The sequence below is a fragment of the Cetorhinus maximus genome, chromosome 5 (assembly GCF_964194155.1).
Source record: "Cetorhinus maximus chromosome 5, sCetMax3.hap1.1, whole genome shotgun sequence".
Taxonomy (NCBI): Eukaryota; Metazoa; Chordata; class Chondrichthyes; order Lamniformes; family Cetorhinidae; genus Cetorhinus; species Cetorhinus maximus.
Window position 1 is genome coordinate 17,862,166 of NC_135883.1, and position 15,256 is coordinate 17,877,421.

At 44.6% G+C, this 15,256-nt stretch overlaps 1 protein-coding gene across 6 annotated transcripts in view; it reads left to right on the plus strand.

Annotated features, from left to right (window-relative positions):
- Positions 1 to 15,256, plus strand: part of klhl29 (kelch like family member 29) — a 529,985-nt gene that overhangs the window by 204,478 nt on the left and 310,251 nt on the right. For all 6 annotated transcript variants that reach the window (XM_078541558.1, XM_078541553.1, XM_078541555.1 and 3 more), the window contains exon 2: positions 148 to 461. In XM_078541558.1, coding sequence (XP_078397684.1) covers positions 189 to 461 — 273 coding nt within the window. In that variant the 5' untranslated portion in view covers positions 148 to 188. The remainder of the gene's footprint in view (positions 1 to 147; positions 462 to 15,256) is intronic.

Here is a 15,256-nt window from a genome sequence, read left to right on the forward strand (position 1 = left end):
AGTGTTAGCAGCAAATGTAATTGAATTGTCCTGGCTTTATCACTTGTACGTTGGCAAGCTGTAGAAACTACGGGCTAATTTGCAAACAAAAGATTTTTAGTGTTAAATATGCTACCATCTATTAATATTAAAATGTTTAAATTACAGATCCTGTTAACTTCCTCTGAAAAGAAGAGTGTACTTTGGAGATGTCACGGCATCACAGCCGGTATGAGAGAGATTATCGCATTGGGTGGGACTGGCGGGAACGAAGCACCAGCTGTAGCAATGTAAATAATACCAACTGCAGCAGTGGCATTGCCAACAGTAACAACATCACTAACAGACCTGGTCTTCTGCCACTGCCAATTGTTCCCTCCCGTCTCTTAACTCCAGTCACACCTGTCTGCACCACAGCAAGCAATGAGATGATGACAAGTTTAATGGCCGGCTCTGTTCCTTCCACAACAACAGCTTCCAAGGTGGGCTACATTAGAAAATATTATCCTGTATTATATGCTTGTTCTTAATTTCACATTACCATTTGTGAAAGCTTGGGCCCCAAATGTTTACACTGATTTCTACTTGCATTAAGCTGGCTTTTACATTTGGCATAGTAGAATTTGATTCTAAGGAAATTTCTGCATAACTTGACTTGGAACATCAGTGTAAGACCAGTGTAAGCTTCTGTTTAACTTGTCCTTTGTGCTATTTCAGAAAATTGCAAAGCATGCTTATATAAATTTTACTGTATGTTGCTCTATGTATTCATGTGAAGTTCCTTTTATCTACAATTAAGGCATTAATTAATTTATTTTAAATAGGTTGAAGCTTCTGTTAGTAGAGGCCTCTATTAAAAAGGAATGCCTGTTAGGGATGCATTAAGTCTTTGCTTGCAGTATAATTTCACTCTCTAAATAACTAAAGTTGGTTTATTAATGGCCTTTGTACTAAAGTCAGGAATGTATATGCAAAGTCTTTTTTTTAAACTAGATTTTGATGTCAATGTCACTTAAAGTTAAAATACAATGATCCTAAAATTCCAATAATGTGGTGTGACACAAATCTATCTGCAGGGGAGGGAGGAGGCATTCAGAATTTCAGACGTAAAAGAGGATGTGCAAATTTTACACCCATTTATTTCCAAACTAAGGGCAGAATTTTCTGAGCCCGCTGACGGCAGGCGTGATAGGTGATGTGCATGGAAAATATGGCGCAACGTGTTTCGCGACAGCTTGAAGGCAGGCCGCGATGGTCCGCTCAGCCCGCCGATGGTGGGCTGCGTTTCCTGCCATCGGTCGGCAGGGAGCTAATTGTAATACATCAGCATATAATTAAAAGGCCATCCCGCCAGGCTCTTGGAACCCCGCCATATCATCCATCCACGTCGGTGGGAAAGCACGCTGATGTGTTTCACAACAGCACGCAGTCGACGTGCACTTGGCGGCCTTCACTTTGGGGGACCTGAGGTGAGTAAGCAGCAGTGTTCTCCACAGCTCGTCTGTTGTTCACAGGCCTCAGGGGTGCTGGGGGGTGGGGTCAACTGATGCCTGGCCCTGGAGGTGACTGCTGAGGGGTAGGGGTGTCTGGGGACAAGTGCTGGTCAGCCTCGGAGGTGACTGCTCAGTGGGGGGTGTCTGGGGTCAAGCACTGGCTGGCCTCGGAGGCAACCATTGTCGGTGGTAGGGGGCGAGTGGTCAAGTGCTGCCCTGGCGCTGCATCCCGTGCACAGGCAATCGCGGTGAGGGGCAACGTAAGTGAGGGAAGTGGCCACGCATTAGGGGGTAAGCGAGGGAAGTGGCCACGCATTAGGGACACCTGTATAAACTGACCAGACCTCTGCAACTGAGACAGATCAGGCGCAGCCACAGTGATATGATTGGGGTCGGGCTCTTAGCCTGCCTGCCCATGCAAGCAAAGCGGAGGCACCAAAGGCACCATGCCTTACCCACTGCCCCCCCCCCCCCCCCCCCCCCCACACCCCAACCCCGCCACCACTTTATTGGACCGCGGAGAAGTTGGACTGTACACGTTGTACAATCTCCTCGCCAACACTGGCCATGTAGCAGTTACTGCTGGAGGTGTTCACAGCCCCTTGCAATCTCAACATCCTGGTTTGGACCAGTGTCTCCCATGTCACAGGTTGACAGGGCAGCCATGCAGCGCACTCATCTCTGGCCACCTGAGGGGTGACCAGCACTCTCCAGGAAGTGTTAAGGGGTGGTCACACATAGGGAAGGTGCTATGTACAACTATGATAACCATATCTCTCTCTCTTTCATGCTGCAGGAGGCCCATGTCAGGATCATGGATCCTGGTGACCTAGCTGTATGACTGATGGCCTACAGAGACCGTAGAAGACTGAGGAGAGAGCGACTGAGGCTCCTTCCTGCATAAAGGCAGGAGCAGCAACCTCATGAAGAAGGGGCAGCAGGGGCTCCTGCACACGCTGCCCAGGAGCGATTGTGAGCCATGGCTGGTTGGCACCTAGTGACACCCAGGGTCGATAGACGTCACCTGCCATTCCTGCAGATGACTGAGAATCAGTGTCGCCGATGACTCCATGGGCAGGATTTTACCATCGGCAAGCGGGGGCGGGGCCCGCTCAGTGACGTGTAAAATGACACGGGATGATGTTGGGCGGAACTTCCGACGTCACCACACCCCATTTAAATTTTCAGAAAGGCGGGGGCGCAGCAAAATCAGCTGCGGGCCTGCCAACCTGTCAATGGTCACTTGAGGCCATTGACAGGATCAATTAAGCAATTAAAGGACCTGCCCGTCCAACCTTAAGGTTGGCGGGCACGCCAGGAGCCCCGGCAGCAACTAGAAAAAACATGAAACCTCATCCAGCGGTGGGATGAGGTTTCATGTAGGGTTTTAAAAATTTTAATAAAGTTGCTATGAAAATTATGAACATGTCCCAACTCATGTGACATTGTCACATGAGGGGACATGTAAGGAAATTTTTTTTTTCCTATTTTTAATATTTTTAAAAGTAGAGGCGATATCCCTGAGGCTGCACTTAGCCTCAGGGAGATGAGTGCACTCTTTCGTGCACATGCGCAAAAGAGCACATTCTCGATTTTAGGGAATTCCCCCCCCCCCCCCCCCCCCCCCCCCCGCCCCCGCACAGGGAGCGCTTAGCACTTCCCTGCGGACGTCACGCTGGGTGGGACTTAATTGGCTTGCCCACGCAAAATGGCTGGCGATCGGGTCCACGCCTGCCCGCAATTGGGTCAGCTCCGCCCGCCTGACGAATGGAAAATTCAGCCCAATATGTCTAGGGATCTGGTGGCTCACATCTGCCACTTACTGCAGGACTTGATGCCAAGGGGACATGGAGGGCATCCACTGCCAGTGGCTGTGAAAGTGACTGCGGTGCTCAATTTCTATGCCAGTGGCTCCTTTCAGGGCTCCACAGGTGACCTCTGTGGGATTTCACAATCCACCACCCACAAATGCATCCATGAGGTCACGGATGTCATCATCTTCATGGCACACAACCTTATGCATTTTGCCCAGGATCGGGACAGCCAGGATGCAAGGGCCATTGGATTCACCCAGATCTCGGGATTCCCACAGGTCCAGGGTACGATTGACTGCACTCCTGTGGTGCTCAGGTCTCCGTTGCTACACTCAGTGAACTTCATCAACCACAAGGGCTTCCATTCACTGAACGTGCAGCTGGTATGCAACCACCAGAAACGCATCCTGCAGGTCTACGCACGGTTTCCAGGGATTGTGTACGATGCCTACATCCTGAGTCACTCGCATATCCCTGCAGTCTTCCAGGCTCCAGAGGCTGCAGGGTTGGCTCCTTTGGGACAAGGGCTACTCGCAGAGGCTGTGGCTGATGACACCCGTGTGGCGGCCTCAGACTGCAGCAGAGCGATGCTATAATGAGGCTCATGCAGTAGCTCGCAACTTGGAGGAGCTGACCTTCGGGATGCTGAAATGTGGTTCTGGTTCCTGGGCCGGCCTGGTGGAGCCCTACAATACAGTCTGCAGAGGGTGTCACGCAGCATGTTCTCTGCTGCGCCCTTTACAACCTGGCGCTGTAATGGGGAGAGGAGCTGGCTGAGGAGGAGATGGAGGAGCTGCACGACTCCTCCGATGAGGAGGATGCCGAAGGGGATGAAGGTGAGGGGTTCCTCAGTGGTGACGATGATGGGGATGAGGGTCTTGCACTTGCTAGATGAGGCAGGCGCACTCGGGAGGCACACATAGCTGCCAGATTTGTTGAGGATGATGCCAACATTCAGTGAGGTGACCCCATAGATCCTCACATCACAGTTGTGAATGTTTGACTCCAGTCTAGCTTATGGCAGCGTCAATACCCTCTGTGAGAATGCTCCTGTCATGGAGATGCAGTAGAGGCCCTAATAGTCTCTTGATTGCAGGAAAATGATTACAACATGCAGTAAGGACACTCCATAGACCTTCACATAGCCTCTGAGAATGTCTGACTGTCTGGCCAAGGGCAGCTCGCTTGCTCTCCATGATCAGGGCCATCTCAGAGATGCAGCCATGAAACTTTAGATGCAACTGACGTTTTGTCCGTCTTCAGCACCTCAGCCCTTCAGGAGCTGGTGCACAGCATCACTGGTCACAGATGCTGGTGTGATGGGGGCCAGCTCCACCTTAAAGGTGCTGAGAGCACACAGAGAGAATGAGAGAACTAAGTGATGCCTGCCCACTACATTCTGGCAGCCATGACCAGCACTGCTGAGGTGCAGGCATCGGTAATGTTGCCAAGGAGTGTGAGGCTGGACCATCACTGTGGTCTGAAGGGTGCCCAGAGCACAGGGAAGAGGCCCTGGACTGAGAGACCTGCCTTTATCTTGTGCAGAAAGGTTTCACATCTGAGTGACAAGAACACTGCTCATCCGAACAAGGAGTCACAGGCAGGGAGACATTCTTAGGACTTCATTGACAATAGTGAACAGAATGTACAAGTTATCAACACCTGTGCCCAGGCTGTGCAACTACTTTTACCTAACTAACCTAATCCTGCTGCTATGTCTTGGTGCTCCCAGGACATCCACAGCAGAGGTGGAAGCAGCCAGCTGACTGGGACACGTTGTCTGCGATGACTTTGGCAGGCATCCTCTGGAGGGCCAAGACTTGGAGGGCCCCAACCTGCTTTTGGGATCCTGCTGTGTGGCAGTGGCAGCCTCCTCGGCCTGTGAAGCTGGATCTGCGGAGGTCACAGGGAGATGGGATTCGGATAGGCAGATCACTCCCAGAGTCACCTGGGTGGATGGCCCCGGAGCGTGCACCTGCTGATCCTCCTCCCTATGGATGCCCGAGAGCCCCTGGCTGACTCAGTGAGCTGAAGGGGTAGCTGGAGTGAGATTGAGCTTCCCAGCACCCCTCGCACATACACACTGTTGGAGGCCAACTATGGCATCAGCGATGGAGTTAAGCCTGCGCCGCAGTGCAGGAGCGACGTCCTGGGCCAAGGTCTCCATGGTGGCCGCCATCCTGCCAGTGTTGACCTTGATGCATTGCAATGCTGGCACTGGCAGCTCAGCCTGAAGATGGATGGACTGCTCCATCATGCCTTGAAATTTGAAGAGTGCAGCAAACATCCCTTCCTAGTGTCCCTTAGCTTGCCTTTGCAGCTCCAGCAACTGTGACATGACCGAGTTCAGAGGCTCGTCATCTGACTCGGACTCAGCAGCGTTCTGGCCTCCAGCAGTCCTCCGAGTGCTGGAGACTTGGGAATTCCCTGCCTCAGCCTGCTGTGGATCAGAAAGTGCGATGTGCTCACCAGATTGTGATCCCAAGGCTATTCTAAAGCTAGGTCTCACCAAGGTGTGTGTCTCTGCGCTGGTGGAGGGTGTGGGTGAGCGCTGTGATGGGACTACAAGGAGGGTGCCTCCAAATTCCTCTTCAGAGGTTTCTTCGAAGCTTGATTGGAGGCCCTGGGTCATGGACTCTGTGGACTGTTTGGCAGATGTGCCTGCAAAAGCAAGGGGAGATAATTAGTGCATGGCAGTGGTCTGTGAAACAGGACACATCACTCTTGGCATGGTTGTCTGATGGATGTTGCACTGCTGGATCCTCACTCGGTACAGCTGTGTTGACCTCACCGTCAGCACAGGACCGGTCCTGGTCATCGCCGGCCAGCTGAATGGCTCTTTTCAAATTCTGTCAGAATTTTAATCTTCAGCATCCCTCCAACAGTCTGCGACCTTTCCTTCCTGTTGTGTGGCAGTTTGTCCTACATGGATAGAGATGGGGAGAGTGTACCAGAACGCCTCTCGGGCCAGATGATAATATGCCTGGCCTGTGGAGGTGGTGAGTGGTCCCATAGATGGGATGAGGACAATGATGTTGTGTGTGAAAGAGTGAATGGTGATGTCCCTTGTACTGGCAGCGAGTGAGGGCCCTGTGGATGTGTGATGGGTTTGTGAGTGTGAGAGTTGGGAGTGATGAAAAGAGTGACTTACCCTGGCAGAATGGAGGAGATCATTCATCCTTTTGCAGCACTGGGTGCCTGTCCTCCTCTGCAGTGCGTTCACGCTGACCACCGCTGCCACCGCTTACCAAGCCGGGTTGGTGACTTTGCTGCCCATCCTGCGGCCAGAACGGGGGTAGAGCATATCCCGGTGGGCCTACACGGCGTTCAGCAGTCGCTTGAGGGACCTGTCTCTGAAGCCGGGGGCTGCAGTCTTGTTTCCTTTGCTGGCCATGCCTCCCGGGCAGTGGTGGTGAGCTGGTGGCGTTGAGCGCTTTGCTGGCGGCTGCCTTTTAAAGATGGCGGCCGGCGTGATGCAACAGCGGGGTGATGGCAGGTGGGTGAATGAGAGCCCACCTGCCATTGAAACGGTGTGTTTCGCGGGAGTGAATATATAGTGAGGTGGGCTCGGGACGATATGGCATGAAAACCTGTCATTTTGGTCGGCAGGTAGGACTCCATTTTACCCGCCCGCTGCCACACTTAGTGCAGTTCTGGGAAAACTTCGCCCTAAATTCTGTATCCACCTAACTGAAGTTGACCATGTGCATATTTCATTGCAAATCACTTAGTGCAAAATGCCTTTTAAATTTGTGAATGCATTTATAGGGTAAATATCAGTCTGTTGTCTGAAAAGCACAAATTATACATGAATGACAGCTAGCGATTGTGGCACTTAAACACTGTTGGCTGTGTGGAGTCACTAAAGCTCATTCAGCACTCAGCGTTGCCTGGGGGGGAAATTGTTTGGAGTTGCCAGTCATTATCTAGGTGTTACTTGCTTTCACGTGGTCCTGGTTGCTCTGTTTGCAGATGTCTTGTTTGTCTATTCCCACTTTTCCACCACTCCTGAATTTTGGCTATAATAACATTTAAGACATTCTCTGAGAAGTTTGAGGCCCTTTTTTTATTGGCTCCTTTTTTGATCCTTGCCTTCAAATAGTTGGCTCTGATTTAAGAGCTGTTCAACTTTACGTCCTGCATGCGACATTTTTAAGGACTTTCTCCAAACCTTTGCCACCCTCACATTTTCTGGGCCACCAGGCATAGGTAACCGATTGAAGCTGAGACATGCACTTTTGTCCCGCCCAGCAATATTTTAATAAGCTGATCCCAAGATTTCTGATTGGGTCAGTGGTGGGACCTCTAGCCAGGTGGAACTCCCGCTCCACCACACATTGGGCAGAATTTTTAGCATGGTGGGTGGGCGTGCGCCTGACCCAACCGAGCGTGAAATGACACACGATGACATCAGCCGAGTGTGCTGACGTCAAAAACGTGCAGTCGTGCAATAGTCTGTTCGGCGGGCACGCGCTGGAGCCGGCAGCGCACCTGCCGACAGTTGAAAGGCCTATTAAGCCCATTAAGTTAACAATTGACTTTAATTTTTCACTGGCCTCTTAACCTAAAGGTTGGCGGGCAGGCAAAAAGGCCAAACGGCCTATGCATTTTTTTGCAAACCTCATCCACGGGCGGGATGAGGTTTCCAAATGCAAATAAAATAAAAGCTTTATTTTTTTAATTCAAAACATGTCTTTGCTCATGTGGTAGAGTCACATGAGGGGACATGTTTCACTACATGCCTCAGGGAAATTATTTTATGCTTTGTTGCGTGTGAGCACGAAGTTCACGCTAGGCCTGCTCGTACAGGCAGAGCTCAGCGCTGCCGCTCGCGTATCACGCTGGGTGGGCCTTAATTGGCCTGCCTGCGTAAAATTGCAGAGCGCTGCCGATTGCAGGTGGCGGTCGGCTTCCTGTCCGCCCCCGCTGATCCCGCACGCCAAGGGCAAAATTCTGCCCATATAGTAGCAGATAGTGAGACTCAGAATTTTGGGGCCATCGAGTTAAAAAGCTTATTCTGAAGAGTAAAAAAGGAAATGAGGAATGGACTGTTTGGTTTTGCTTTCAAATTGACGTGCATTCCAGCATGTGGCACTTTGGACTAAAAATTATTTCCCCACATGTTGTGGCTGCTCAGAAATATTAAATGGATTTGAGATTCCCATGTAAGCAAAGTATATTGTAGGAATTAATCCTTTTACTGGTCAGTTATGTGAACATTAGGCAATTGTGGCACCTAGAACAAAGTGTATTTTTGAATGCTTTCAAAGGTAACCAAAATCAGTTAAATTAGCTTGAATTTCAGTTTTCTGGTTGAAACAACCATGTGCATTTTAACTCCACTTGTTGAAAGATTTTTGCTAACTGAAATTACTGATGGAATATTTTGATTTGATCTCTAGACAACATTTGTCAGTGATGGTTCACTTGGCAGCAGAGTCAGAATTTAAATCTCATTCCAGGGACCTGAACACATCATCTAGGCTGAGATTCCAGTGCATGCTGAGGGAGTGCTGCACTGTCGAAGGTGCTGTGTTTTGGATGAGAAAATAAGATATTAGGTGGGGAACCTGTCTACTCTCTCAGGTGGACATAGTCAATGTAATTTAGTTTTCATTCCTACTGAAAGTAAGCTTTTTCATAGGTGTGAATTGATTTTTAATTCTCTTCAAGTGTCAGCCTGTTCTTCCCCTTCCAAGTCTAAGCTGACCTTGACCTAACATTATGCTTTGCAGTCTTTCTTTGTGTAGCTAACAGGGACCTAGGCTTTGCTAACTCAGCACTATTTTGCGGAGAATGATTTTAGCCAAACCCAGCTGGATTAAAGTCAATCGAAAAGGAAATCAAGTTTACTGTAAAAGAAATTGAAAAAATTACAATTTATTTAAAGCGCGGTAGTTATTTAGTTCATTGTTTTAAAATTTTAAGGATTTAGTTCCAGTTTAGTTATAATTTATAGTAAAATAATCGTATAACATTTAACATTGTTTTGTTGTTTCTAACCTAACATTGTGAAATATGGTGTATTACTAAGTATTATAATATATACATAATTTGGCAAGCATATTCTTAATTGACCACTTCATAAAAAATATTTTCATTAACTAATGAGTCAAATATCCTTATCATTCTGAATTCAGTTAAATTTTAATGATTACCAATATTTCCATTCACCACCTTGATGTTGGGAAGTTCTTAATGCAGTGATCACTATGCAGGATTGGCTTCCCAATAGGGATAAACAACCAGGGATTTATTTAAGGAACAGCTGAATATTATAATGGAGAAGTGTAAGTTCTTTATGACCAGAAGAGTTAGGCTGGACTTAATGAAATATTATAACTCAATTTGCCAACACCTCTTTTGACTTGAATGGTTTGATTGCAGACCTAGTGATAACACATGGAGGCCAGTTTAACCCAATCACCTGACAATCAGATTGGTTGAAGGTTTATACTCTGCCTAATTCTCCATTGACTTCAATCCAGATGGGTTAGTTTAAAATTACCCTCGATGCCCTTTACTGTGTGCTGCACTGACTTAGCATAGCCCAGGTCTAAAAATTAGCCATAATCATGTTAAGTTGTTCACTGTGTAACGCATAGAATGTCCACTCTATCCCTTGGTAATTGAGCAAACAAAATATTCATAATGCTGCACAGTTTTGTAGAGGTTGAATGACTTTCCAGATGTCCTACAAATAAATGTTTCATAGTGAAGCCATATCCAAGGTAATATAAAGCACAATTAGTATTTTGTACTTCACACAAATGTAACCATTTAATGGTCCAATGTTTGTGCAGCTCCTTCTGGAAAACTCTTGGAAAGAGACAAGGGTACATTTTTGCCTTTGCTGCCTGGGTTGTAATCTGACAGACTTTATACGCTGCCCATTGTAGAATGCACCTGGATTTTATTCCACTGAAGCTCAAAAATTGCTTTCTTATACTGTATAAGAAGGAGGGAGGTTGGGTATGGGCTTCCCACCTGTAAACAATCTCTCTCAGCTGAAAAAAGCTGAGCAGATGTTTCAGCCACCTGACATGCAACCAAACCTAGGAGTCAGCAAGCAGACCATAGTGGGGTTAATGACAAATCAACCAAACAGTTTCACACCATATGTTGTTTGCTTTTAATTGGGTGCATTCGGGTGAAGGCTGAGGGAGCCCTACATACTACATCTTGTTAGGTCTTGAAATGTTTTAACACAGCAAACACTTCACCTTTTGACTTGAAGGTATGGATGCTATCTCTTAGCGAAAGGTTTTTTACTCCCCTTGAAACTTGTACCAGTTGTAAGTGCATTCTTCAAAGATGTGGCTAGATCTACCTTGCCTGACCTGATAAGGTAATTAAACGTTTTACAATGTTACATTGCTGGGTGTGGAGTCATGAAATAGCCACTACTGTGACCATCTCCTTCCCTGGATCAATAACGATAGAATTTTTATGGGAGTCTGCACATCAGGTAAAATTTAAAGTTGATGCGCTATTAAAGGTTTTTGCATGAAAGTAGAAACAGCGACTTTTTCGAACAAAACTGATCTATCTCCATTTTTTACAAAAGATTTCAGAAGCCAAGTAGGATAAGGACAGTCTCAGAATGGGGGCATGTATGGAAATGATCATAAATCATCCTTGTTTAGGTCAGTCATTGCATATTTCCATAATCTGGCATTACTTACATTTATAAGAGTTGCACAAGAATAATTCAGTGTATGTATCTAAGATATTCTTGCGTAATTTCAGCATTTGCTGATAAGACGTTGCACTGTTTCTTTCAGCAGCATATCTGCCTTGTAAAGATTCTCTCCCATGGGTCAAACACACATGATCTAGGACCCAACATTGTAATGAAGGAATTCTGTCTGTTTGCCCTCAAATACCAAGGAAGAAAGTATGCATTAAATATGTACATTCACAGTGAGCTGAAAAGAGGCTCCTAGGGAAGTGATTGGGTTTTAAATGTGAAGAATGTTTTTAAACAATCTAGAAGAAACCTAGAGGAAGAGAGAATTCTCCTCTGACAAAAAAACGCCATTCACCAAGATTAAAAAGAACCGAGTACTTTTCACCAGCAGAAAATTTTGAGGCTAGATTATTTATTAAACATTTATTTATAGGCTTTTATTTAAACTTTGGGATGTCTTGCTTACGCTAGAAGAGTAACTCGCTACTGAAATCACTTTTAATATTTTCCCTTTAAATGTGAATTGTAACTTGGAACCTCTAGAAAAGTTGGCAGGTAACTTTTCAAAAAAAAAATAATTTAGTTGCTGAGTATCTTCTGTGGAATCACATATTCAGCCATTTGGGAGGAGTAGGTGCTTCAGAGGAAGAAGCTAGCTATCCATTCGGCTGTATGTACAATAAACTGTGTCAGTGGGAGCTGGGGCATATTTCTCAGAAAGTGATCTCTAATGTTGCGCCTCTCTCTCTCTCTAACTCCTATTTGTCTTCTTTACTTTTCTCTTTTCCTTTTTCTTTTGTAATCTCTTTTTCTACCTTGGATCTCTATTTTATCAATGCTGTTCAGTCTATTGCTTCTCTGAAAATTGCCACCTTGTTTCTCTAAGCTCTAACTTCACCCATTCCTCCTTCTTCTCTATCCTCCTACACTGTAGTGTAGTGAATTTCAGTATAGGTGAATCTCAGCTGCAGCTTCACTGGAATCGAGACCCAGTCATCTTCCAACCTGTCTTATTCCTTGAGGGTCTCAGAACTGTAGAGCACTATACTCCCACAATCCTTCCCTCCTATCTACCAATAATAGACTTTTAAAACCCATAGTTGTTCTTATTTAACGACAACCTTGCCATCTTTTGTCTACTGTTTCTGAATTTCCTGTAGTGGTGCCCTGTAGCATGGGTCTAGGCTCGTCACCTAATTTTCTCACCTAATGAATAAAATAATCGATCAGTGAACAGAATTATCTCCACTAATGGTTTTCAGTGAGCAAACATGTTTGTATTTTTTTCTAAAGATTTACATTTCTCAGTATATTTGTGAGGTGGGGGGGAGAGAGAGAGATCAAGTATGTTGGTACTTAAATACAGAACCAAAATCCTATTCACCAAGATGGATAAGTTGCAAAACATTTTCCAACACTAAATGCAAAGTATACTGTGGAAAGGCAAAGGAAAACACTTGAAACACATGTTTATAGTTAACATTGTAGAGTCAAGTTTTATTTCCATCTTTTGTATTTGTAACTTGTATGTTGTGAGATTAAGTGTTTTATTAAGTAACTTTCAAACCAATCAATGTGAATAGATGAATTTGGTGCTCAACAGGAGGTTCACTAGCGTCCACATTATCAACTCCGCCCAGCACTTTAAACCAGCATCTTTACCTCTTTGCCAATAAATATAAGCTTGGTTCTGTAAGACTTTCTTTGTGACTTATCATCTAACGATAATGTGGCTATTTACATAATCATTTAAATGGTTCCAAATGACAACAATGCTGAATATTATTGCCATTTGGAACCATTTAAATTATTATGTCAATAGCCACTTTAACATTGGGTGATATATTCATTAGGATTCTGAGAATGGGAATCATTGGAAAACTAACTTAGAACTTTCAACAGGCTATAGCCTATATATAGGTTATCTCTGATATACAGTAATTGCTGTTCTGATGGTATTTGCTACTCTGGGCTGTTAACTGGCATGTGTTATACTGTCACTTCTCTATTGGGCTCAGGAAAGAAAGGGGTTAACTGCGCATAGGCAACCATACATCCAATGCCTCGGACCCATCTTGAGAAAAGAATGAAGATGATGAATATGCATCAATAAAACAAATTAACTGTAGGATCAGTGTACTTACTGGCAACAAAAGAAAAATACAAACTGCTGAACAAGTAGCTTTGTTATGAAATTTTTCACTTATAATAGATTGTCCTAAATATCACTAATGTCAGCTAAACTTCCGTTAGGAAGTAAAAGCCTTAATAATTATTATTGTATATGTATCCAAAGCAACCTTGAATTCTTTATAATGAATGTAGTAGAGCAGAGGTGTCTAAAACATAAGTGTGTTATTATGATGAACTTCATTAGTAACAATTGAATGAAACGATTAAAAGTTGCAATTTTTACTCAGTCTACATTGCTGTATGTAAATCGTTGAAATTAAGTGAAGAGAAATGTGTTCGTATTTCAGGACACTTGGAAGTTGGTGACTGAATGAAGTTTAAGACTCTTGGAAGCCTTTAACATCCCTTTTTATCACCTGTAGACTTGACTATTCCAATGCCATCCTGACCAGCCTTGAAACCTCCAGCCTCCGTAAACTTTAGCTCATCCAGAACTCTGCTATTCGTATCCTAACCCCCACACAGATCCAGTTACCCATCAGCCCTGTCCTTGTTGACCTTGGTCTATGTCCTCCAATGCCTCCATTTTTAAAAATTCTAATTCTTGCATTTAAATTCCATCATGCTCTCATCCCTCCCCTTCTCCATACCCTCCTCCCCTGCTATGCCCCCTCCCAAGCTGCTGCTTCAGAAAGAGGAAGAAAATTTGCAGGGGAACAACTTTCTTCAGTAAAAAAGGAAAGAAACACAACTCTGTTTGATCTAATTTGATGTTGCATTGTGCTGTCTGTCTGCAATTTAAAAGGCACTTGTTCATTTTAAAATAATGTCTTCTAGGACCTGTCCCTGGACTCCATTTACACTGAATTGTCCTCTCAGTTACTTAAAGGAAGAAAATCTTAAGTGACTTTTCAGCAAATTTGTATTTCTTTTGCTTCTGGATTTCTTATGAAAATGGGCATGCTGGGAATCATTAGTGAATCCAACTGTGTCTCTGTAAACAGTTTATCCTAGTAATTTGCCATCTCAATACCTTAATGTTTATTTTGTGAGCAGAAACAATAATTTCACTGCCTAATGAACTGTTTTTTTCAATCTAGTAACAAAAATACACATTGTGAATAATTTAATGGCTCACAGTGTGTTGCTGAAGAAATGTTCTATCTCTTCAATAAACAGGTTATATATGGCCAGTAAACCATATGATAAATTATTACCATCTCACATATCTGGAATATGGAATTCATTTCATGTGTGTTAGATAACAACCTGACTAGAACTATTTTCCTGGAATCCACTGGCAGTTGGAAAAATATCATTCCACCCAGACTCACTAATCATTAACTTGGGGAAGCTGGGGCTGTTTTCCTTAAGAGTAGAGAAGGTCAAGGGGAAATTTAACAGAGGTGTTCAAATCATGAAGTGTTTTGAAAGAGTAAGTAATGAGAAACTGTTTCCAGTGTCGGAAGTGTCAGTAACCACAGGACACAGATTTGACAAAAGAACCACAGGTAATCGGAGGGGGAAAAAGATGCAACAAATTATTGTGATCTGGAATATACTGTCTGAAAGGATGATGGAAGCAGATTCAATGGTAACATTCAAACGAATTGTATCAACACTTGAAAAGTGTCATGAAAATATAATAATCACAATAATATTATGAAAATTGTAAAGGTAGGTTAACAGCGAGGTTTGGATTAGTTTCTCTGTGTGGATGTGTGTATGTGGTGGATTTAATTGAATTAGAGACAGCTAGTCTGGAGCTTTTATGGGATCAAAAAAGAAGCTAGGTTTGAAATCCTAAATACGTAAACATGGCTGAAGTTTTAGAATGTGAGGTGTGAGGAACATTTGCACTTTTAGATAAACCAGAGTAGTGAATTTCAAAGAGATGATGAGATGTTACAACTGGCCATATGAAGTTAGGTCAAACAGTGTGTTTATTTTTCCCAAAGGTTACTGATAATAGGAGTACTATGGAATATTTATATTATGGAAAAAGCAAAGTTGCAAAGACATATTGGAACAATGGAATTTACATTAAAAAGGGAGAAACATGTATAAAGGAGCTGAGGTTATGTGTGAGGGAGAAGGCAGTCTAAGATCTAACAAGTGTGAAAAGCCTCCAGCCTCTAGGTATCAAG